General features: G+C 47.4%; 2 protein-coding genes across 2 annotated transcripts; one reads left to right on the top strand and one right to left on the bottom strand.

The window, feature by feature from the left end:
• The first annotated feature begins 8,961 nt into the window (after window positions 1-8,961).
• Window positions 8,962-11,782, top strand: LOC136481302 (predicted GPI-anchored protein 58). Its single transcript, XM_066478664.1, has 4 exons — window positions 8,962-9,504; window positions 9,616-9,820; window positions 10,776-10,830; window positions 11,229-11,782. The coding sequence occupies exons 1-4, from the start codon at window positions 9,111-9,113 to the stop codon at window positions 11,352-11,354; spliced, it is 780 nt and encodes a 259-aa protein (XP_066334761.1). The 5' UTR covers window positions 8,962-9,110; the 3' UTR covers window positions 11,355-11,782.
• Window positions 11,783-13,218: 1,436 nt separating this feature from the next.
• On the bottom strand, window positions 13,219-14,220 carry LOC136479183 (uncharacterized). The gene is made up of 2 exons (XM_066477130.1): window positions 13,791-14,220; window positions 13,219-13,559 (listed from the first exon to the last, which is right to left on the bottom strand). Exons 1-2 carry the CDS (start codon window positions 14,218-14,220, stop codon window positions 13,219-13,221), a joined length of 771 nt encoding a protein of 256 aa, XP_066333227.1.
• Between the last annotated feature and the right edge of the window lie 11,682 nt (window positions 14,221-25,902).

Raw genomic sequence — 25,902 nt, 5'->3', positions numbered from 1 at the left:
AAATTAAAATCAACACTCAGACTGACAGATGGGGCCCGCGGTCAACGGGACCCACCCGTCAGCGAACCATAATAGAGGCAGCGTTTGATCGGCCACTGCTCATCGCCGGTGAGGTCACTGGCGATGGGGTCACCACCGATGGCTTCGCCTTGACGTCCCGCATCGATGGGTGTACTTGGTTGGCTTGGAGGCTCACCGAAGTAGGCTCAACGGCGGCCATGGCGGACGGCGGAGCTACGCGGTAGTGCTTCGATGAGCTCTGGCCACGGTAAGCACAGGTGAGGCTCGCTACATCTATGTGGTGACCTAGCAAAGCTAAAGGATGTAGGTTAGGGTTTGGGGTGGCGCCGGTGAGCTCTGACCGCGTGCATGCCGCTGCGGCCACGCACAAAGAACGGTGGTGCTCTCGGCGTTCCGGCTAGACAGCGGCGAGAGGCGGGTCTTCGCCATGCCACCTGCTAGATCTATGGTTACTCAACCTAAGGCATGCGATAGAGGATGGAGGCGATGGGTTAGCTTAGCAATGGCGAGCTTGAATGTCACGGCGGCCATGGCGGTAGCGGTGGGAGCAGCGGTGCGTTCCGGCACAACCCGCTAGTAGTATGTAAAAAGGAAGGTGGGTTAGGATCCTAGGACCTATGGTGAAGGCTAGAGGAGGGAGAGGAGTGAAGGTGCACGCGTTGTGGTTGGCCATGGTGAGCTCGCGCTCAGCGGCACACCACGGCCATGGCGGGCACGGTGACTCAGATTATGGCCTCACCTGGACTCGAGCGGTCGAATTAGTGGCTCGAGGTGGTAGAGCGAAGCAAGGCAATGCTACTGGCATGAGCAATTAGACACTGGAGTGGTGATGGCTGCGCGTGAGCCTAGTGAACTCACGGCGGCGATGGCGACGGTGGCGCTGCTGCTGGTAGGCGAGAGGGAAGGCGAGCAAGGGTGAGAGAGTGGAAACTGAGTGGAGGAGCGATGTCGCCTCACCCTTAACTGCGCTACTGCCCGACCAGCTCAGCCATTGCTGGCATACGGCCACCACATGGTGGCTGTGTCCTGGCATGGTCGGCCACTGACGGCGCGCAGCACCTGGTTCAAAACCGGCATCAGGCCATTTGATAGCGCCATTTCATCATCATATATCTACTAATCCACGGCGAGTTAGCAAAAACTCCATTACTAAAAGTTGTAGAGCTACATGTAAACTCCAACTTTGCTTTAGGGAGTAACATCTAATTTGTCATGGTTTTCAAATTGCAAAGCTTCAAAGTAGGTCACTTGAAAACTAAAAACTGGTTTATGACAGAAAATTCTAAGTGTGAAAACAGTACTTTATTGATTCTTGTGAGCCCTATTTGACCATGTTAGGCACTGAATTAGCTCTTCACCCAAAAATAAAAGTTGTTACTCTAGTCAAGTACTACAACTTTGCTTAAGGGTGCACTACCATGCAAATACTCTATGCTATAGTTCAACTTAGGTCAAACATACAACTTGAAAATGGTAACTTACACTATAACCATGACTTAGAGGCCAATCTAGTCCAAGTCATGAATACCAAAGTTGTTCCATGTGACATTCTAAATATGTTTAAGGTACCCCTAAGGTCCCACAAGCATTTCATACATTGGTCACACATAATGGCAAGCATATACATGCATATAGCTATCATCACATGTACAAAAGTAAGGTGATTGAGATGAACTCCATATGCTTATGCTCATATATGAATGAATGATGCTTAGGCTCATGCAATACAAGTGCAAAAGTGCAAGCCTAAAACCTAGGGTGTTATAGATACAATGGCTATACGAAGTCTCCAAACGATGGATCCGGAATCCTAAGCAGGGGCTCAACTCTACTTGGACCTCACTAGCTAGACTATGCTAAAGCCTTGAGGTATTGGAGTTCAATCCTATTCTTCTCTAGTTGATCTCTCAGATGATGGCTGTGAATTTTGAGGATCTGAGGATGCCTTCTGGAGGAGGTAGGGGGCTCCTTTTATTTTGGCACCAGGCACCCTTTGGGCCCATGAATCCATGGCAACGATGCATCTCAGCCCTTGATATGAACTGACCTTGGGCAACAGCGTAGATTGGATCTTGGAGGTGGTGGCAAACCGACGTAGGAAGGAGGGGCTGCCTTGTGGGCCCCATAGGTCGTCCGGCCTATAGATGGGGCTGGTTGGCCTCCCCCTATGGCAGCTCGGGTCGGGTCACGGTGGATTGCCTTCTACGATGGATTAGGACTCGTCTAAGTTGGTTTCGTCACGGATGGTCATGATTTGCTCTGACGATTGGGTCCACTTTGCCTATTTTCTGATTAAATCCTCCTACAAACATAGATTCACCAAACTTATGGAATTTGTTAGTTTAAACCCCTAGACCTATGTTGGTGATCTTGTTTATCCAGTTTTACACGCTATCTTGATGGTAATTTTTGATGGTTAACGACCGTCAACAGCCCTCCAACCTCAAAGCTCACCACACCATGTGTTCAATATAGCTTTCTTTTTGAAATAATCGGACACAAAAGTCATCAGAATCTTAGCTTTTCCACATGCAGCAAGCACATGTGAGCATGGATAATGGTAGTACTTCGGCTTGTTGCATGTGCACTCGCACTTGTTAACTAGTGCCAAGTCTGCCCTTGTCATGCAGCATGACTTCATACACAAGTTCTAGTTGCCAACAGGAAACACCCTATGCAGGGACCCTTTGGCACTCTTTTCTTCGATGTATGCAGAAATCTTCCATGAATATGTCATTTATGGATTCTAAACAACTATGGCTGCCGCTTGACAACGCTCTCGTAGATACAACATTGTGCCCCTTAGGATACCCTCCACAATAGTAACCAAAGGAAGCGACCATGTACCTTTAAGCACCCAGTTGTAAACCTCTGCTAGATTCGTTATCATTATGCCGTAGCGTGCACCATAGGTGTCATGCAACGATGACCACTTCTCGATGGGCTCCTCTTTAGTCCAATCTGAGAAACACTTTAAAGACCTACCCCCCTTTTGTTGGCAAGTTTTACTTTTAGGCTCATTAGGATCGGGACCAAGGCCTGGTGGCTCCTCTCGTGCCACAACAGGTTGACGATGCACTTCTTTCATGTGGCTTGTGGTCAGCTCGTCTAACTGTTGCCAAAGGAAATCAATTTTTTTTCTGGTTCTGCTTGCATAGCCTCTTGAACAGGTCCATCAGGCGCTTGCTCCTGAACTGCATGTAGAAATTACTAGCTCGATGCCTCATGCACCAGCGACTTTGTATAGCGGCCCATTGGACCTCTGGATCCCTATCGTTCTTCAACTTATCCATTGCATTCAACGAACTTGCATTACGATCATGCAAGACACAAACATTCTCCCTTTCTTCCACGAGAGCTCGTTTTAGCAACTTTAGGAACCACAACCAGCTTTCGCTGTTCTCTGATTCAACCAGGGTGAAAGCAATAGGCACAACCTGGTTGTTGCCGTCAACCCCTATGGCTGTTATCAACGTACCTCTGTACTACCCAGTCAAGAAAGTGCCATCGACACAAAGCAGAGGTCGGCAATGCTTGAAGGCCTGTATCATGCACCCGAGAGACCAAAAAGCTTGTTTAAGGACATGGTCTCCCTTCTTGTTGATGTAGTCATAAATATCAATTACAGTCCTAGGGTTTCTCGCTTGAATGGTTGCTAGAAGTGTTGGCAGGTGGTGACATGAGTCCTTATAATTACCGAACCTATTCTCTAAGGCCAGCTGTTTTGATCTCCAAGCCATGTCATAAGAAATCTTGTAGCCATATCTATTCTGAATTTCTATTCTGAATAGCAAGCATTATCCGAAATGGAGACATGCCAACTTTTTCAACTATCTCGTTGTACGTTACGTTTGCCACGAATTCCGCCATCATGTTCTTATGCTTGATTAGCGTTGTCTGTAGCAAGCAACTGTGTGGTTGAACAATAGTGTCTATGAAGTTGCTCTCGGTACATGGCATATGACTATGAACATGCCACATACAACCTGGGGTCACACACTTAACGTCCCACATAGTGGGGTTCGAAATAACTACCTTAAACTGCTTCTTTTTGGATAAAGCCCACCGCTGAACTACATGCTGCAGATGAACCTTGTCATGAAACATCTGCCCTTGTCTGACCTCAATCCTTGAATACTCCCCCGACGAATGATGACCATCATCGACCGTCATGGCATCTAGTGCTATGTGAGCCCAATCCTCAGGGATATCATTAAAGCTCCTGCCCACAAATTCATCCACGAAGGCGAGGTGCTCCACATCGTTAGCCTCCATCTATTCCATGATTCTTTCATCCTCCTCACCCTGGTCAGCTTCCATGTACGGACCATACTCTTCCACTTCTCCATTCTCTGTCATGTTGTGAACCGCCTGAGGATCGCAAACATAGGTTTGCTTAGCATTTGCAGCCTCTAAGTTGTCCTCTGCTGCACCTGTGTTGCTACTCTCACCCTGCATGCCACCTTCCATGAACTCAACAAGCATGATGTTGAAATAATTACGCTCCAACGTCTTGGACACAAGAAAATAACATTTCTTTGTGTTACTGGCCTCATACAGCTCCCGCCTCCATCCATTCTCCGACAATTTTGGCACCAACATACTAATCCTGAAACGATGCTGGGAGGGCGAAACACCCAAGTATGCATGCAGCCAGGCTAAAACTTGTTTCTAGCTATAATCTAGCGGCGAATTCAGTTCTGTGTCAAAGACCTGGAACTTGCTAAGGTCCATCCCGCTTTCCCCATATCTGATTTCACCGTTGCCATGGTAAATTCTGAAAGGGACTAAATCGGTTGACATTCCTGGCCACATCGTGCAAAGCATCGTATCAGTTGAAAGAAGTATCACGTGAACCTAATCTAATTAAACAAAATAAACTAAAAGAAAACTAACCCTAATAGAAACTACTAACTAAACTAGCCATAATCCAAAAGCATTATCCAAAACTAGACCTAAAAAATAATCCTAAAAAAACTAACTAAAAATCTAATTAACTAACCCTAAAAATCTAACCCTAACTAAAAATAACTAACCCTAAAAATCTAACTAAAAAACTAATCTACAACTAAAACTAACCCTAAAAAAATAACCCTAAAACTAAACTAACCAACTAATCTAATTAACTAAACTAACTAAATATACTAAGTAATCTAAATAAACTAAACTAAACTACCTAAACAAACAAAATCAAACTAAACTAACCCTAACCCTAATCTATAACTAAAAACTAAATATACTAATTAATCTAACCCTAACCAAATCTAACTAAACCAACTAAACTAAAAAAATCTAACTAATAATGTAACTAAAAAAGAAAATCTAAATTTACTAAAAAAATTACCTGCGCAGCCCGAGCAGACGGCAGCGATGGCGAGTAGGCGCCAGGCGAGGGCTCGCGCGGCCCGGGTGGGGGACGGCGGCGGGGACGGTAGGGGCACGCCGGTGACCGCCGGCGAGGGGCAGCGTGGCGAGCAGGCGGCGGCCCAAGGCCCGCCGGCGAGGGGCGACGCGGTGGCGGTGCGAGATAGAGAGAGCGCGAGCGAGAGAGAGAGAGCGCGACGGAGAAGATGCACGCCGGCGGCCGTCGGCGAGGGGCGGCGCGGCGGCCCAAGGCCCGTCGGCGAGGGGCAACGCGGCGGCGGTGGAGAGAGCGCGACGGAGAAGGCGGGCATATAGTTGAGGGTCTATCGGCCGGCGAAAGGCCGACAGGGCCGCTGCACTGCTCTCTACAATGATGTCGTGGGCCCAGTCGGCTACTGGGCTACCGATAGCATCTGGTCGGCCCCCTAGTTGCCGACAGATTCCCTATCGGCTCTCAAGTAGCCGACATGATACTATATATACAATTCTTTGTATCCAAATGCTATATTTGCAATTATGAATTAAAAAAAGATTATTGAAAAAAATTATTCCACTTGGCAGTGGCACGGCTAGCCTTAGCCGTAGAAACGTACTATCCCCGGAGGCAATGTTTTCCTAAACGGTAAACAGTCTTTACACGGTCGCTCTTCGTTTATCGTTTAGGCTATTTATACGGTGTTTAAACGAAGTTAAACGGTCTAAACGGTTTTGTACTTTTAAAAAAATACATATAATTATATATGTGCATGTAAAAAATCAAGTATTCTAGCATTTATACATATTTATCTGAGTAAAAATCAATTATTTTGGTATGTATATATATTTATGCATGTGAAAAGAACCAAATATAGATATTTATGCATGTAACATATCAAGTGTACACATTTATAAATATAATAAACTTAAGTATACAAATTTATCCATACAAAATTGAACTAGATTTTCATCGTGTTCGTCTAAACAGTCGTTTAAACAACTGTTTAGCCTGTTTATTGCTGTTTATCTCCGTTCCGTTTAGACCGTTTTTCTTATTTTTTGACCGTTTAAATGGTTGACCGTTGAATTTCCGTTTACCCCCTAACCAAAACAGTTTACCATCGTTTACTGGACGTTTAAACGGCCGTTTAAACCGTTTAGGCGAACACTGCCCGGAGGAGATTGTGGTCGTCTCATTTGTTTGCTAGCTGTTGCCTAGGTTTCATCATACCAAGTGCGCGATGTGTTTAATTCTTGGGCTAAAGTTTATTCCACGTTACATTGGATGTTCGGATATTAGTTACTAAACATGAGCTGATTATAAAACTAATTACAGAAGTCATGGCTAATCCACGAGACGAATCTATTAAGCCTAATTAATCCACCATTAGCACATGTTTAATGTAGCACTACGTTGTCGAATCATGGACTAATTATGCTTAATAGATTCGTCTTATAAATTAGCTTCAATCTGTATAATTAATTTTATAATTATATTATGTTTAATACTCAACATACGATTTGACGGAAAGTAAATTTTAGTCGGGGAAACCAATTGGAGACGGAAACAAAAAAGGGAAATTTTGCTGTGGCACACTCTAGTTATGTGAAATTTGCTGTGGGACACTGGAATATTTTTTCTTTGCTATGGGACACTAATTTCTTTGCTGTGGCACACCGCCCAATGTGTCCAGAGCAAAGACAAAAAATACAGTGTCCTGCAGCAATTTCACAAACTAATAGTGTCCTGTAGCAAAATATCCCAAAAAAAAAAATCTGCTATATGTGTCCGCTGACGTCGGCTCGGTTCTCGCGCCATAAGGACGTGATTCGCACAGGAAGCCGAGCGACTCGCCAGTGCGACGACTAGTCGCGCCGCCGACCAAGGCGACGCTGAGCATTGAGCTCGAGCCCAACCAGAATAAACTTTTGTGTCTGTGTTTGGCCACCAAAACTCATACATTAATATTCTAATTACTCGTCCTGGTAACAACGAGCCCACGACACCAAACCACTAAAATGAAAAGCTCATATTCGCACCTTATTTTTTTTAGCAAAATTTACTAAAACTTATTGGAAATGATATAGTTTAACAGGAAGCTATATCATTCCAACTAGCACTGCCTAGATGGACGCATGGATTCTACATTGTTACCCTATATATTGCCACCAAGGCTGCAACACCTAGTACACTTAACCTATTTGAAATCCATAGATAGGTACCTACAGCTTAACATAAAAACCATGAGTTGAATCCATTCAAACCAACAGCAAAAGAACCCATCCAATCTGGATTTCTAGTAAACCCAACCCTACAAAAGATGCTAATGTAGTACCATCTTGACAATCCAACTTATTAATGGCCTGTTTGGGATAACTCTACCGTCGAAAAAGTGAATCTAGATCTAGGATTCACCATGGAGCAGCTCCACTAGTGGATCTGAGATCCACCTGAGAACCGTTTAGGTAACACAGCAGCTCCAGATCCACGCAAAGGCATTTTGTTTGGAATACTCAGATTTGCCCTTGGGACAGGTCCCACCTGTCAATGTGTGAGAAAAGCTTTTCACGGTCGTCTTCTTCCTCTGGCCGGCCCTGCGGGGCGCGGGGTGGACGACGGCTAGCCACGGCCGGCACGGCCAGGCACGACTGCCAGGGAGGACGTCGAGCGGATGGGCGGGCGCGGCCAGGCGCGGCGCCCGGGGAGGACGCGGAGGGGAGGGGCAGGCGCGGCGAACGGGGGCCTCGTCGGACTCGGGCGGGGGTGGCGGCCGTCGCAGGGTGCTCGCGGGACAGTCGCAAGCGCGCGGTACGGTCGGGGCCAGGGCTAGCGGCGGTGGCGGGACGAGTGCGGAGGGGCAGCAGGGCTCGACCGCGCGCGTCTGGGGCGTCGGCGGAGCAGGGCACGCGCGGTGGAGGCGAGCACGTAGTCACGACGGAGGAAGAAGGTCACGAGTTTGGAGGAAGAGGAAAGAAAATAGATACGAACCAGTATTTGCGTAACGAGTGACAGTGGTGATGGGTAATTTTCATCAACTCCACCAATTTGAGTTTAATGGAGCATCCCTCGAGGAGATCCACTATTTTGGTGAATCTGGCCCTCAGATCCACAGTTTTTGGTGAATCTGAATTTGGTAAAGCTAGATTGTTTGGCAAACTTTTTATAAAGTAGAGCTATTTTCGATGAATCTGGAGCTGGGCTGGGGGAGCTGTTCCAAACAGGCTCTCGGACCGTGTGCGGATACTATTAAAATTCAATTATAGTTGGTTGACCGCGAGAATCCCACCAAATGGATTGGGATGCTTGATATTTTTCTCGCCACCGCTTCGTTACGGAGCTGAGAATTGAAGGTGGTGCGTATTGCAGAGAAATCAGCCATTCTTTGTGCCGTGCCACAGGCTCCGAGCAAGCAGCCCAACCCGCAGGCCAGACCGTGGGCTGTGCTCTGTGGCCGATAAAGAAAAGTCAGTGAAATCGCTGGAACAACCGGCCTAATTAAGCCCAAAAGAGCGTCACCAGCCCACCTCAGTCCAAGAGGGACGGACACCCTTTCTTCTCCAATCTTTCTGTGTCTCCAAGCCTTCCATAGTGCGATCCCCTTCCCCTTGTGGAACTCTCGCTGCTCCGCCTCGCACACGTTCCGTCGCTTCACTCCCCGCTCTTCCTCAATCCTCACCGCCGCCCTCTCCTCCAAATCCACCGCAGCCCGAACCCCCAACTCCCATTCCCCGCACGCGGGCGAGATCCGATGAGGCCCTCCACCAGCGCTGCCAAGCGGCAGCGGAAGGCGGTGCCGCTCGGCGACGTCACCAACCTCCTCCGCCCCGAGACCCCGACCCCGATCAAACCCAGAAGGACTGCACGCCGGCCCCTCCCCGCGCCCTCCGACGCCTCCGCTGTCTCCTCCACCTGCTCCTCCTCCGCCTGGGTCACGCCGGCGCTCAAGCCATCTTCCTCCGCGTCGGCCACGCCCGCGCCCGAGCCTTCCTCCTCCGCCCCGGTCACGCCCGCGCCCCAACCGTCGTCCTCCGCCACGGTCACGGCCGCGCCCAAGCCGTCCTCCACCGCCTCGGCCACGCCCGCGCCCGAGCCGTCCTCCGCCGCCACGGTCACGCCCGCGCCCAAGCCGTCCTTCGCCGCCGGTGAGGGAATCTGCATCTCACATCCGCGCTCGATCCGCCGCATCTGGGTGTGGTGGTGGCATGTTCGGTCATCATTGTGCTGTGATTTCTAATGCTGCTCTTGGTTTGCAGTCCTCGACGAGGTGGGGAGCGTTTTCGAATCGCCGACCATCTGCACGGTTTATGCGAGGCGCAGGACTACCGAGGCTGAGGCTGAGGCTGAGGCTGAGGCTGAGGCCGAGGGACGGATCAACCCCACCATCACCAACAAGGGCAAGGAACCTGTCGGTGCTGCGGCAAGTTGCCCGCCTCTTGGAAAATCCATGAAGAATATCAGGTGAGAAACTCGTATTTGTTACCTATGACTGATGTCATGCGTTAGTGGTATATTCAATACAGTCCCACTTCAGAGTTAGTACCATATCTCCGCAGTGCAATTGTTTGTGATTTGGACACCGATAGAGTAATGATAGTCCCTTCTGTGGGTGCCAGAGACCTCTCGTGTAGCTTGGACCAGTTAATCCTGTTTTTGTTTTGTGTGGAAACCTCAAAGATGCGCATTCCTAATTGTTTGTAGCAATCTAATAAGTTCATGTTTGAAAGGGCAGAGTGACACCATAGCATGATAAGTATACCTAATTTTATGTAATGCACATTCCTAATCTACCTGAGAGAACTAATAGTTCTTTACTTGAAAAGGGCAGGGCATTAGAATCACTCTAGTTCAAAGACACTTCTTGGTAACAAGAGTTCAGCCCCTGGTTGTCCCAGACTGATATGGCGTTACTTTCTTGTTATTTTCAGATGATGGAATTCTTATAATACTCAAAGTCTTAAACGCTTGTTGTATACTAACATATAGTGATATAGACTAGAAGACGTTGTGCTGTAAGGTCTTTCACATTTCTGACAGAATAAGCATACCAGGAAGCAGTGTCATGTAATGAATCAGTTCATTTTCTATAACAGGGGTATTATAGTCATTTTGCATGGCACTTAACAGTGTTAGTGTCTAAAAGTGACGGCAGTGTCGTATAGGGCACTGAAATTCGAACACAGGGCCATACAAGGAATTTTGAAGTTTTTAGGGCCATGGAAGAACTAAGTTAGTTTCACAGGACCATACCGGTAATTTTCTCTATATATTTCATATAGTGTCAGAACTCAGAAGCATAGGATATTCAGAATCCAGGACTTTAGGGATCCTTTAGTTCATCATATCTTGTTGATATCTAACAGATACGGTCTGAGTGCATTTCATTTACTGAATTGTTAAACTTACTTATCTTCAGGAAAAAGGATACTCGGCCCATCTCTTCGTCAGCTACTTGTCGTGAAGCTAAAAAGGTAAGCATGACCGCAATCTGATTGCTTTTCCTCATAATGACCCTACCCGAGTTCTCAGTTATCAAGGCGTGTTCCGTTGCTCTCTTTAGGGTTCTGCGCAATGAGATTACCATCACAAACTCATCATTTTTTTCCAAACTTTATCATGGGCTAGTATTTAACCAAAAGAGCTGTGCCCGCAATAAAGTCTGTATTCTGTTAATGTTTCACTTCTGTGCTTTGCATAAATGCATCTATTCAGAAACATTTATGCAAACACCATATAGCAATATGATGAGACGAATGTTTGAAAGGAAGCTGTTTTATAGCACAGTTAAAGCTGCATTTCGAAGACTAGCTCTGCTCCTTACCATGGCCGTTACTTTTAACTTTCTGACCGGTTGCTACTTTGGGAACAGGAACGGCCCCTGGCATGGACACCCAAGTTACCAGAAGAATTTGTCAAGAAGCAGAGAGCATACTTTGCAGATGTGGATGCCTTTCAACTGGCGGAGGAGGAAGTATCAGAATCTGAGCTGGAGTGAGAATTGAGAACTTAAGGTCTTCCCAGCTTACGTGGCCTTTTCTGTACAGCAGTAGTTTACTGTAATTACCTTTACGACTAAGGTACGGTAGTAGCAATGTATAGATAGCTCTGCTTGTAACACGGGGGCAAACCAGTGTACCTTGGTGAGCACTGGTGAATGCCTCAATACAATATATAGGCCAGTGATGTTCCAAGCTTCTAGCTGTAGACTTGTAGCATAAAAAGTATGGCAGGTAACCAGGTACTGAGATCGCATGACTAGGGAGACCCTCAGCTGTAGTATATACTAGTAAAAGACCTGTTCGCTGGGATGAATTTGGAGGAATCTGTGATAGCGTGAACAGTGAAAACAATCCGTGCACAGTAAAAACCGGATGGTTTTCATACCATCCGAACGGGGCCTAAGACAGCACTAATAGCTCGATCTTTCGTCTGTTTCGAACTAGCTGCTCTGGATAGATGTTTTTGTAGTGTGCCTGTTTCTGGTAAAAGTTTTCTCTTGCGATTTTAATCGTTGAGTCGGGTGTGCGCTTGTGTTGGCAAAGCTATTACAATTGCCGTGGCGTAGCACGATTAACGTTATGGAAAATGTCTGTATGGATGATGCTGGGTTGAGTAGTACAATTGAACTAGTGTAGAATCTAGAATGCTGAAGTTTCTTTGCAAGTGTTCAGCTCCACGGCAGCAACAATGATTTTTTTAGGCCTTTATTCTCGTGGTACAAGTTGTAGTCTAAACGTACAACACATCTTACACACCACACAAACGCCAATACACTCTTAAACCCGCTGGTTCATCTAGTCTTGTCCTATAAAAAAAATGAGCAAAATGATTTAATCATCAGCTGAGATGCCCAGAGAATAACAGTACGTGTACAAAATTCCTCCTTCCGAGATAGATATTCACAAATCACAATATATGCTATAGAGTATCTTTTAACGTACGTATGGCCTGGTACGGCGAGCTGAATACTGTTGAACATCATGTGTTTATCGCGTGGAATCCCACTGATGCGTGTGCCTAGTAGAATGGCCGTGGATCCGATCCTCATCATGAATTAAACAGTGTACGTTGATGAGCGTCCTCCTAAAATCAAGCAAAAAAAAGTAAAAAAAAATGCATGCAAAGCAAGACGACCGACACGAGTGCTTGGGTAGGTTACCTGACAAGACGGTAGGTGTAACCCTGATCTGGTTGCAGATAGGGTGTTTGTCCCGCGTGGTCCGGTAGTTGCCCGACGCGAGTGCTCGTGTTAGCTCCGGGTTGCAGTAGAGGTGAAGGACGTTTAGCCTGAGACCCCCCAGGTAGTCTGGCAGCTCATCCACGGTCGGGTCCGTCCAGTCCATGGTGTCGAGCGCCGGCACATCTTCCAGCACCTCCAGCGCCGGGCAGCGCTCGATGCTGACGCCCCGCAGGTTGGCGAGGCCGCGGATGATCCTCAGGCGGGGGCACCTGGCCACGTTGAGCTCCTTCACCGAAGGGAAGTTCTCCAGGGACGTGATGCAGGGGAGATCCCACAACACCAGCTCCCTGAGGGCACGCCGGATGCTGTCTTTGTTGCCTTGGGCTTGCTCCTCCTCCTCGTCCCACTCCCACTCCTCCCACTGTCGCAGCTGATCGAACCGTAGGAACTCAAGCTTTGGGAAAGACCTCCTCCTCCTCCTCCTCGGCTCCTCCTCCTCCCGCTGCTGTTCCTCTGGAATTCTGGACCCACGCGCTGGATGGACGAAGCGTATTCGATGTACAGGCGCTTCAAGCTGGCCAGCCGGCACAGGCCGTCGGGGAGCTGCGTGCAGAAAGGGAGGCTAACCATCTCTAGCGACGTCAGGCTGTCCAGGTCGATATTGCCCCCCCACGCACATCTAGCTTGGGAGCCGGCGCCCCATGTCCATGTAGTCCTTGAGAACCAGGCACTCGAGAAGACGAGGTGGGCGGAGGTGGTCAAACACCTCCTCTATCCGCTGGCACTCCTTCCGCATCCCCTCCGAGATGCTGATGCATGGACTCCGGTGGGTTGTAGCACATGCGCACCAGGATGACAAGCTGCTCCTTGTCGTGGATTCTGGCCTCGGCAGCCAGCGCACCGCCGCGAGACCCCTTATTTCGAGCCTGACGAGCTCTTGGAGCTGCCCTAGCTCTTGCAGGCTGCACCAGTCCCCGTCCGTTTGCGCCGGGAACGGGAACAGAGAGAGTCTCCTCAGGCCTGTCAAGACGCCAAACCCCTTAGGCACAGTACACTCTGTGCAATCTACCTTGAGTGACGTCAGGCGCTCCAGCTCCTAGGGAGCTCGCAACCAAACTTGCTGCAGTTGTCAAGCCCAAATGTGCTGCAGGAACCTGAGGTGCCTCAGGCTGCAGAGAGACTCCACAAACCTCTCGGTTTCTGCGTGCCTCGCGAGCAGCGCTCGTAGGCTGGGAAAACGAGCCAAGGTACGTTCCCCAGCGGCGGCGGCGGCGGCGGCGCCGGCAGTTGGAGGAGCATCGAATTTCACCCTGCCATTGATGATCAAACTTCTTAGCAGCTTGTGTCTTTCTGATGAAATGCTACTCCACTCGGGCAACGCCACCGACGACGATGACTCCAACTCGGTTGACTCTACGGACAGTTGCCGGATCGCCGATGATGTGCTAACCAGCTGGGAATTCTGGCCAGGGCCAACGACCAGAAGCTCTTCCTCGGCGATTTCGTGAGCGAAAGAGCGGATAATATCATGCATCTTACACACGGATCCGTCTCCAGCTATCTCAGGAGCAGGCTCTATGACTAGATCCTCGTAGTAATCGAGCCCATCCTCTTCAATCTGTGTCCGCGTTCTTCTGTCACCAGGCCCGCCGTTCCCTAGGAACCCTTCGCTCATCCACATCCCAACAATGTGATTAGACTGTATGACTAATCCTTTAGGGAAAAGGGAGAAGTACAGAAAGCATTGCTTGAGAGGGGGAGACAGATCATCGTAGCTTAAGCGTAGAGCAGAGATGACCTCATGCTCTTTCGTTCTATGTGCTGCCGACAGATGTTTCTCCAAAATACTACTCCAATAACGCTCCTTTACGTTCTTTCTTAGGAGGCCTGCAATAATTACTTTAATTAATAGCAAGTGGTGAACCATCACATTTCAAAACAATTGCCTTTCCGATGTGTTGTAGCCGATCAACATCCTCACTGTCAACGTCCCGCGAACACTGCCGACCCGAATAATTAATTATCATTAACTATCATTAACGATTATTGTTAAAACACTTATAGTGATAGTAGTAGCACTGCCGATTTGAATGTAGAGCCAGCGGAGAAAATTGTGTCACACCTAAACTTTTTCATTCAAGTTAGTTTTGAACCACTCACGTCCTCTGTGCTCCCTCCGCTCCATGTTGACTCCTCTTTATCCCTAACAATTCTCTCACATTCCTCCCTCCCAAGTTCCCCTCCTTCATACCCCCTTCATATCCCTAATCCGCCTCCTCCATCAGACCCCGCCCACCCTAATCTTTCAGATGGCATGACGGTGCAGGGGTCGAGGGGGCGGCGACGTGTGGAGCTGCAGGCCCTGTAAAGCGCGGGGATGCTAGGCATTGGCGCGCGGAGTGGCGAGCTTGGTAGTGGACCAAGTGTCACGCGGGTGCCACTTGGGGCTAGGAACCCAGTGGCGTGCATGGCGACGGGCCAGCGGCACACCGGCAAGATGCATGGCTGCGAGTGGGCAGCACCGGCAGCCGACACACCCAGTAGTGATAGGTGAGACTATCACTATTGCTTCCCATAGTCGGCTGCCTAAATCTACAGTGATTACCACTTTTGTATAGTAGTGAACACAATAGAAATGGCTAAAACAAATTAAATTGCGTGTTACACCAAAGAAAAATAGGCTACGACAACAACTCCATTAGCTGCCCTACAGGTTCCACCACGAGGAACCTCTTTGCCTCCACTTGCTGGCGAGGATGGCCGAGCTTGAAAGTGAGGATGATCTGGTGTGAGAAGAGCGTAAAGACAACGTGGTGGGAGGCATTCGTGGTGGAGGCTGTGAGGAGGGGAAGCAAAGGAAGATATGAGGCTAAGCCAGAACGAGTGAATAAGAATGAATGTGTGGTAGAGAGAGGGCATGGAACCGGTGTTGGCAATTTTGATTACACTTTTTCTATGTGTCAGTTGCCTGAAATTTTTGATCTGTTGAGGCAACGTGTGCTCCATCGATATTGCTTCAGGATTTGTGGACCCGTTTTGAGTGTCTGTGAACAGAGAGCAGTGCAAATACCTATCGCCTGAACAAAAGCCTATTTTCAGGCACCTGAAGTATAGCAGGTCCCTTTAGATTATAATAAGGAATATGTGAAGGCTGGGATTTTTCCATTCCTATCTAAGGACGCTATATATATATATATATATATATATATATATATATATATATATATATATATATATATATATATATATATATATATATATATGAGTTTCATTTGTATTTGACACTGTTAGAGAAACGACTTTTGATCTAGCTCGAAATTTGGCTTTAGTCCTGGTATTTTTCGCGCCCGGGACTAGAGATACCTTTAGTCCCGGTTTGTAGCTTCAACCGGGACTAAAGATCCTTGCCCAACGGTAGGCTTTTGCTGCAGGGGACCTTTAGTCCTGATTGGAGCTACCTGAAAGGATCAAGATGCCCAAGAGGAGGGTGAATTGGGCTAATTCTAAATTTCTTTACAATAATTAAATCCTATCATTAGCCCAATTAACTCCTTGTGCCTAGATAGTGTTTCTAATTGTTCTACCGCACAAAAGACTTGCAACTTAAATTCCAATCCTACTTTGGCACGGCAATTCTAAGAATGTAAGGACATGAATTGAATTGCTCAAAGTAAATACTCAAAGTAAATAGAGAGAAAGGAACGCGGCGATGTTTTGCCGAGGTATCGGAGAGTCGCCACTCCCCACTAGTCCTCGTTGGAGCACCCGCGTAAGGGTGTAGCTCCCCCTTGATCCGCGCAAGGATCAAGTGCTCTCTACGGGTTGATTCTTTGACACTCCGTCGCGGTGAATCACCCACAACCGCTCACAACTTGAGTTGGGTCACCCACAAGCTCCGCCGGGTGATCACCGAACTCCCAATCACCACCAAGCCGTCTAGGTGATGGCGATCACCAAGAGTAACAAGCACGAACTCTCAGTTGACCACGACAAGCCTAATGAGAAGGTGGATGCACACTTTGCTACCCTTGATCTTCACTAATGAGGTCTCTCTTTTGGATTCTCAAATCTCAATCACCTCACTAGGACCTTGCTCTTCTTGGCACTCTCTAAGGTGTTTCTCAGCTGTTGGAATGAGCAAAAGTACCCCCACACACGAGTGGAGGTGGTATTTATAACACCGGCTGAAAAATGAACCGTTATGTGCCTCTGCGGGGTGACCGGACGCTCCGGTCAGTATACCCCGAACTCCAGTGTTTACAGTGTGACCGGACGCTGGCCCTCAGCATCCGGTACCATGACCTAGCAGCGTCCGGTCACTTCCAGACGCTTTCACCTTGGTCAAATGAACTGACCTTGACTCTGAGCCAGCATCCGGCCACACCAGAGCCAGCGTCCGGTCAGTATTTGACCCTCCATTCACTTCTAACTCTCGAACATATGTGAATGAAGTTTGCTCCATTGGATCATAGGGCTGTTGTGGAGCTACCTAGTGCTAGTTTTAACAAGTGTGCACCACACCTAACTCACTAGACTCACCTAGGTCAAGCTACCCGTTCATACCCCCCTTAATAGTATGGCCAAAGGAAAAACAAAGTCCTAAACTACTCTAAGTGTCTCTCCAACTCCAATCGATACTTAGAACTAGTCCATCCATAACCTTGTCGTCCATCCTTTGAAAACCGAAACGATTTCCATCGTATGGGCATGACAACCATGATTGCCCAATCGACCTCCATTACTGTGACCTAACTCAATTGTTTCTGCAAAACACACGTTAGTCACAGTAATCACGTATTGTCATTAATCACCGAAACCCAACAAGGGGCCTAGATGCTTTTAATCTCCCCATTTTTGGTGATTGATGACAATACTACCTTGAGTATGTGAAAGAGATGAAGTTTTTAACGTGCTTGGTTCATATAAGCTTTAGGCAATAAGAACAAAAGTGTTAGATAAGCTTATATGATCCAAGCCAACATGATGTACTCAAAAGATATGAAATAAGCATGAGTACAAGTAACAAAGCTCATTTGCATCGGAGTAAAGCGCGGAAGCAAAGTCAAATGAGCAAAGCACAAGTGATATGACTTATAAAGAATTCAAAGTAGAGAGCACACATGTCATATATCACGATCACATAGATATCACTATCATATAGATATAGTAGTAAACATGAATGCATAATGTATCACACACACAAAAGCATAATAGTGTATCTCACAAATAGAAACTCCAAATGTAAATAGATAAGCTAATATAATAACTAAGCTCCCCCCTAGATAAGTAACTCCCCCTAAGCCTAACATACTCGAACCCTCTCCCCTTTTGGCGTCAAACACCAAAACCTACGGGTCGGTCGGCGGGGCTGCAGCGAACGAGCCGGGCGCTGAGGTACGAGGAGCAAGGTGGAACTGGGTGCCATCATCATCTGATCCGGAGCTCTGTGCTGCCTGACCCTCTGTAGCTAGTACTGACGCTGAAGTAGTCTGGGTCAGATCAGGAACTGGTGCTGCTGTAGGCTGAGCTAGTAGAACTGAAGCAGCTGGCTCAGATGATGCCACTGAAGAGGGGAGCGTCTCTGTCGTCGCTGTGATAGGTGCAGCCATAGAAGGTCCCAGAACATACAGGTATGGAGGAGTAGGCCACCTTGTCAACTCACTGAAAGAAGCACCAAGGCTCCTGGACACTATGGTCTCTGGCTCTAGCAGCGATGACGTCTTAGCCGGTGTGAAGCCCGTACAAAACGGTGTGAACTGCGGGGCTGGCACTGACATAGCAAACCACTGGGACACTTGCTCTGTAGGAGAAGCAAACTGTGCTGGTGGATGTCCCTGACTCTGAAGCCCACTAGGCTGTAACGCTGGAGTCGTGGAAGTGGTGGTAGGCTGACCAAGCTGAGGCGTAGGCTGTGGTGGTGGAGCCCCAATAGCTGTCACTACATGCTGCATAAATCCAAGAAGCTGCTACTGCATGAGGAGCTGCTGCTGATGCATGGCCTAACTGCTGCTGATGTAGTGCCTGTGTCTATTGCTGAATGACTAGCTGCTGGCGCTGGAACTCGTCCTGCCGAGTCTGGAACTGTGCAAGTGTGGCAGCTGTCTCCTGAGCCTGTCTGGCCTGGTCCTGCCTCATCCGCTCAAGTATAGCAAGAAGAGCGGGGGTCAGTCCGCGGGGTAGGTGGCGCTGAACTGGAGCTACCGGCCTCTGCATCATGTCATCGTGGAGGCATCTATGGAATGGGCTGGTAATCATCATCAGAACTATCACTGGGCTCGCTAGTGACCAACCCCCTCCTGCTGAGCAAGCGCCTCCTCTGTAGCTGCAATACCCCTGATGATATCATCCTACTGGGCTGCAGTCTCTGGCACCTCTGGACGACGGCGCGGCTAACTCGGTGCCTATGGTGTACAGTGTCTGATCATTTGAGACAGGTTATAAGAAGGGAACTCTATCGTGGAACCACTGTACTCAGCAATCATCTCAGGCGACTTCACAAAAATAGCTCTATGGATAAGGAAAGTGACCCAGTGAGCATAGGGTAGCTACCTATGACCTCTGAAGCCCTCAGCTATAGTATCCTCCATCTCTGACAGAAGGAGATCCTAGATATCAAAGACTGTCTGCTGCATCAGAGAGTTGAGGAGCCAAAGCTGAATCCGAGTCAATCCCTCTCTATATCCCATCCTTGGGAGTAAAGTCCTCCTCATGATAGCCTCAAGCACGCGAGCAGTGAGCGTGAGATCACTGGGGTTCCTCCTCGAACCCTCGCCAAAAGGCTCAGTGAAGCAGTGACGTACCAAGTCTGTAGGGGGTACCATGCCACCATGAGGACATCTGGGGGGTGTAGTCTGTCTATAGCATACATCATGGAGCCTGACTGGATGCTCCCGAAGCCTAAGAATCTCCCTGGCCCTGGTGCTCGTCAATCGATAGTCTCTCCCACCGAATGCAAAGTGAATAAAGTTATGGTGCGGGTCAATAAAGAGAGAAGCATAGAACTGTCGAACCCAAGATGGAACATATAATCCAGTCCATCCAATCAGATCTGTCAGCCCCGGCAGATATGCAAGGTAGGGGCGAATGTGCTCTCCAGCTGCTGCAACAATAGACTCTATGTTGCATACTCTCTGTGGTCTGAAGACTGCTCTACTATTCAGAAAGGCATTATAGAAGTCCTCCTGCAGGGGTGTATAGAATCCCTCTGATGCTCTCTCATCCCTCTTGGGTGTAAACCTTACCTCAAAGTCAATAAACCTCAACTACTGCACCTGCTTGGCCGTGGCGGCCCTCAGGTCAAGATGAGTCACTAGAGGCGGACCCTATGGTCGAGGCGGTGGACGAGAACCCCTCCACTGAGTGACTGGCCTCGGTGAAACTAGGACATGAGTACGACTAGAGCGGCGTAATTGTGGCTGTGGTGCCGGCTCTGTCGCCTCGACCTGCTGGGCCTGCTCACCCTCCTGAGACTACTGTGACGGCTGTGCCTCCTGTGTCTACTGAGCTGGCTAAGGCTGTTGCTGTAGCTCCCCCTGAGGCTGAACCTCGTCAATGGCAACACGCCATCCTCCAATCATGAGGGTCCCAGCTGGACCACCGTGAAGATACTCAACACGCTGAAGTGAAGCCATCGCCTCTGGTGAAAGCGGATCTGCAATAACAACTCCACTGCATGCACCTCCTCTCTCGGCACGCTCTGCGGCCTCTGCAACTGCTGCTACTCTCGCTGTCTCTGCATCTGGATATTTGTGCTTCCGGGTTGCTAGCTTCTTCGTCGCCTTGACTTTAGGATCTGCAGGCTAGCGAGGCGGGGGCCTTCGATCCTCATCACTGGGACCACCTCCGACATTCTTCACGCGAGCCATCTGATGAATCAAAGAAGAATCAACTGCCCCTGACAAAGAAACAACTGTCTCTATCAAAGATCAACTACCGCTGACACTTTCGAGGCTTGGCCTCGATCCTGACTCGCGAGCTTGGCCCTGAGTTAACTGACAACTGCCACACGATCTCAACGGCACTGACTCGCTGCACGATGGAATAGATAGGACATACAAATAAATACAATGTATCTAATAGATGCAAAACCCTAGGAAGCAAGAAATTTAGATACAAGATTGAAACGCGAGGCATTGCTACCTGACGAACTGGCGATCCGATGAAAAGATAAGCGACACGCGGGGAACCACCAAATCAAGGGTTAGGGTTGTGGTGAATAGTGAATCGACGGCTTGATGAATAGCAAGGTCACGACGAAATCGCGATATGGATGCTAGGGCACGACGGTAGGGTCGTACCGGCGCTGTGTAGAAGCAGGGGCTGGATCAATGCAGAGCTAGGGCATGGCATAGACGTCGGCGCTGGAGTAGGGCTCGAATGCTGTGGAGGCACTGGTGGCGATGCAGTCGACGCAGCCGGAGCTAGGGCGGCTGAGTGGTGGCTCTGGAGCACACGGTGGCGCTGTAGTGGGTCACCGGCATGGTGGTGCTCGGGAGTGCTAGAGTGCGGCTTGGCAGGGAGGCACGCGGGACAAGCGACGGCGCGCAGGGCTAGCGGCGGCTGCGGTGGCGCGTGGAGCTACGAGCGGCGCTCGGTGCGGCGGCTTGGCAGGGAAGCGCGCTGGAGAAGCGACGGTGGCGCGCGGGCGAAGTCAGCGCAGCGTGGGAGAAGAATAGGATTAGGTCAACGCCAGCAGTTGGATAAAATAAGGTGCCCCCCCCCGAATCAGAGAATGAAACAGGAAAAGAGATCTGAAGCCACACGTTTTCTACTGACCAGACGCTCTGGTGGTAGCGACCGGACGCTACCACCAAGCGTCCGGTCGATTCCAGGGAGGTCCAAATCATCTGGAATAGCGACCGGACGCGTCCGGTGGACACCGACCGGACGCACCCAGAGTCCGGTCACCTAGCCTTGACGTCTTCATCATCGACCGGACGCTGAAGCTCCTTATGATCGGACGCTGGAAAAACATTGTTTCAGCATTTGGTCACTCCTTCGGCAGCAGGTTCACCTCCTGTGAACTGACCGGACGCTGGACATCAGAGTCCGGTGCAACGTCCGGTCACTCCTTCAGCGAATCTTTGAATTCCTTTATGGTGCCTGTTCCCAATCAAGTCCCAACTCCAATAAGATCCAAATAAACACCAATTAGGACTGATGTGAGTGACCTCTCTCAATCCCTCAAGTTTTTTAAAATATTTTGCCTTAGGCTATAATTCTTTTTAAGAAAATAGGCAATAAGAGAGCAATTTGAAGACAAACGACAAACAACAATCTTGCATATGCAATGCAATACTTGAAAGTAAATCTAGTTGCTTGTCAAGTTTGATCCAAGGTTAAGCTTCTTCACACGCTTTTTGGCGGTTATCTTAACCATGTTAGACAAGCCCTATATTCATTATAAAGCATTAAACATGTTGTATATTACAATGCAATGCAAGGGATAACACAAGCTCAATTTTTAGTGAAGTTGCTAAAATCAAGCACATTGAGTTCATTCCGCAATCTACAAAATGTTGCCTCATCTAGCGGTTTAGTGAAGATATCCGTCAATTGATCCTCGGTCCTTACACCTTCTAGTGATATATCATTTTTAGCAACATGATCTCTAAGAAAGTGATGGCGGATATCTATGTGATTGGTGCGAGAGTGTTGAACCGGATTATTTGCAAGTTTTACCGCACTTTCATTGTCGCACAAAAGAGATACTTTATCTAGAACTACACCATAGTCTAGCAAAGTTTGTTTCATGTAAAGTATTTGTGCACAACAAGCACCCGCGGCAATGTATTCCACTTCGGCGGTGGACAAAGCCACACTATTTTGTTTCTTGGAGGACCAAGACACAAGTGATCTACCAAGCAAATGGCACCCTTCGGATGTGTTTTTTCTATCAACTTTGCACCCGGCATAATCCGAATCGGAATAGCCAATTAATTCAAATCTAGCTACTTTAGGATACCAAAGGCCAATGCTTGGTGTGTGCTTAAGATACCTAAGGATTCTTTTTATGGCAATTAAATGAGTTTTCTTAGGATTAACTTGAAATCTTGCACACATACGCACACTAAACATGATGTCGGGCCTAGATGCGGTCAAATATAACAAGCTACCAATCATAGAGCGGTAGAGAGTTTGATCAACCGGATTACCTCCCTCATCTAGGTCGAGATGTCCATTGGTTGGCTTTGGAGTCTTGATTGGCTTACATTCATCCATCTTGAATCTCTTGAGAAGATCATTAGTATATTTCCCTTGAGAGATAAAAATTCCTTCTCTCATTTGCTTGACTTGAAAACCAAGAAAGAATATAAGCTCTCCAATCATTGACATCTCAAACTCCTTCGACATCAATTCACCAAATTTTTTGCATGAATCTTCATTTGATGATCCAAAGATAATATCATCAACATACACTTGACAAATGAAGATATGCCCATCAAGCTTCTTGATGAATAGTGTGGTGTCGACCTTCCCAATGATGAAGCCCTTCTCAATGAGGAAGTCCCAAAGGCGCTCATACCAAGCTTTTGGGGCTTGCTTAAGCCCATATAGTGCCTTGGACAACCTATAAACATGATTAGGATATCTAGGGTCTTCAAACCCGGGAGGTTGATCAACATAGACTAGTTCATTAATAAAGCCATTTAAAAATGCACTTTTCACATCTATTTGATAAAGTTTTATTTCATGATGTGATGCATATGCAAGGAGGATACGGATAGCTTCTAATCTTGCAACCGGTGCAACGGTCTCTCCAAAATCCAAACCTTCAACTTGAGAAAACCCCTTTGCAACTAGTCTTGCCTTGTTCCTCACAACAACACCTTGATCATCTTGCTTGTTTTGGAACACCCACTTTGTTCCAATGACTCTTGCACCTTTTGGCCGCTCTTCAAGAGTCCAAACTTCATTGCGAGTGAAGTTGTTCAACTCTTCATGCATGGCATTTATCCAATCCGGATGTTAAAGAGCTTCTTCTACCTTAGTAAGCTCAAAGCAAGAGACAAAAGAGTGATGAGCAATAAATGAAGTAAGTTTTTGAGATCGAGTCATTACACCCTTTGATGGACTCCCTATGATGAGATCTTGTGGATGATCTTGAAGTAGGGGTGTATTTCTTCTATTGACCACTTGAGGGGGAGGTTGTGGAGCATCAACATCTTGTGCTTGTACCACCATTTGTTCATGGGAGATGTGAGTATCTTCATTTTCTACTCTCCCATCTTTTTCATCATCTTGTGGCACACTTGATGAAGAAGGTGGATCAATGACTTGTACATTATCTTTATCATCTTTAGGCTTGATGTCTCCAACCGGAATGTTCTTCATAGCTTCCCTCAATGGTTTATCACCTACATCATCAAGATTCTCATGTGCTCCTTGGGAGCCGTTAGATTCATCAAATTCCACATCATATGTTTCTTCAACTAAGCCGGTGGCATGATTAAATACTCTATATGCTTTGGACTTTGATGAGTAACCAACAAGAAAACTAATATCACAACGTCTTTGGAACTTCCCTAGGTGTTGCCGCTTCTTGTAGATGTAGCATTTGCAACCAAACACCCTAAAGAAAGAGACGTCCGGCTTCTTCCCATTGAGCAACTCATAAGGTGTCTTGCCAAGGAACTTTTGAAGGAATAGGCGATTGGATGCATAGCATGCGGTGTTGATTGCTTCCGCCCACAGAGCTTCGGGGGTGTTGTACTCATCAAGCATTGTTCTTGCAAGAGTGATCAATGTCCGGTTCTTCCTCTCAACTACACCATTTTGTTGAGGAGTATATGTTGCGGAGACTTCATGTTTGATTCCAACTTCACAACAATAAGCTTCTATGTTTGTGTTGTCAAACTCTTTCCCATTGTCACTTCTTATCTTCTTGAGCTTCACTTCAAATTCATTTTGTGCTCTCTTGGCAAACTTCTTGAAGCAAGATGCAACTTCGGATTTGTCATGAAGGAAGAATACCCATGTATACCTTGAATAATCATCAATAATCACAAGACAATAAAGATTTTCTCCCAAACTCTTGTATGTTGTTGGTCCAAATAAATCCATGTGAAGGAGTTCTAGCACTCTTGCGGTTGACATGAAAGCTTTTGTTGGATGGGTATTTGCAACTTGCTTGCTAGCTTGACATGCACTACAAAGCTTGTCCTTCTCAAACTTCACATCCTTCAACCCTCTCACTAAATCATTCTTCATAAGCTTCTTGAGTGAGCTCATCCCAATATGAGCAAGTCTTCTATGTCATAGCCACCCAAGTGTTGTATTGGTGAATAGGCATGTCTTCAAGTTTGCATCTTCGGAGGTAAAGTCCACTAGATATAGGTTGTTGTATCTAAATCCTTTGAATATCACATGATCATCATCCTTCTTGGATACAACAACCTCCTTCTTAGTAAACAAGCATTGGAAGCCAAGATCACACAATTGTCCAACGGATAGCAAGTTGAAACTTAATGAAGCAATATATAGCACATTGGAGATAGAATGATCATTTGATATTGCCACTTTGCCCAATCCTTTGACCTTGCCCTTTGAGTTATCTCTAAATATGATTCTTTCTTGCCATCTACTTCTTCATCAAGTGAGGTGAACATACGAGGATCACTGGTCATATGTTGTGTGCAACCACTATCAATAACCCAATGACTTCCACCGGTCTTGTAGTTCACCTACACACAAGAGATCAAGCTTTAGGAACCTAAACTTGTTGAGGGCCCTTCACCTTCTCAACAAGTGACTTTGAAACCCAAATTTTCTTAGGCCTATTCTTATTTGGAGGTCCTAAGAACATCACTTTCATCTTTCCACTAGAATCCTTTCTAAGCATGTAGTGAGCATTGAAAGCAAAGGGTCTAACATGCTTGGGCAAGGGTTGTGGTGGTGGAGTTTGGCACTCATGAGCAAAGTGACCTTCTTGTCCACCCTCAAAGCATCTCTTTGGCTTTGGCTTTGGCTTTGATTGTTGTTGTTGAGCTTGAGCCTTCTTCTCTTTGTTTGCCATGTACCCAATGCCACTTCTATCCATCTTCATGACGGTGTTCATTAGGAGCTCACTTTGAAGATATTTGCCTCTAGTGAACTTGCTCAATCCAATCTTAAGATGCTCTTTCTTCAACTTGAGCTTCTTGTTTTCTTCCTTGAGAGCATCATTGTTCGTTTCTTCCTTGAGCTTCTTGTTGTCATCTTTGAGCTTCTCATTCTCAAGGATCAAGCCATCATCATGAACAATAGTTTCTAGCACAATAGGCTTGGTGGTTTTGAGTTCTTCAAGATCCTTCTTGAGCTTTGCATTATCATTCTCGAGCTTGACAAACTCATCACATCATCGGCTTCAACCACTTGCTTGCCT

Source organism: Miscanthus floridulus, chromosome 9, assembly GCF_019320115.1.
Source record: "Miscanthus floridulus cultivar M001 chromosome 9, ASM1932011v1, whole genome shotgun sequence".
NCBI classification, from domain to species: Eukaryota; Viridiplantae; Streptophyta; class Magnoliopsida; order Poales; family Poaceae; genus Miscanthus; species Miscanthus floridulus.
The sequence above is the reverse complement of the archived record's forward strand: the minus strand, read 5'-3'. Positions and strand labels throughout refer to the sequence as shown.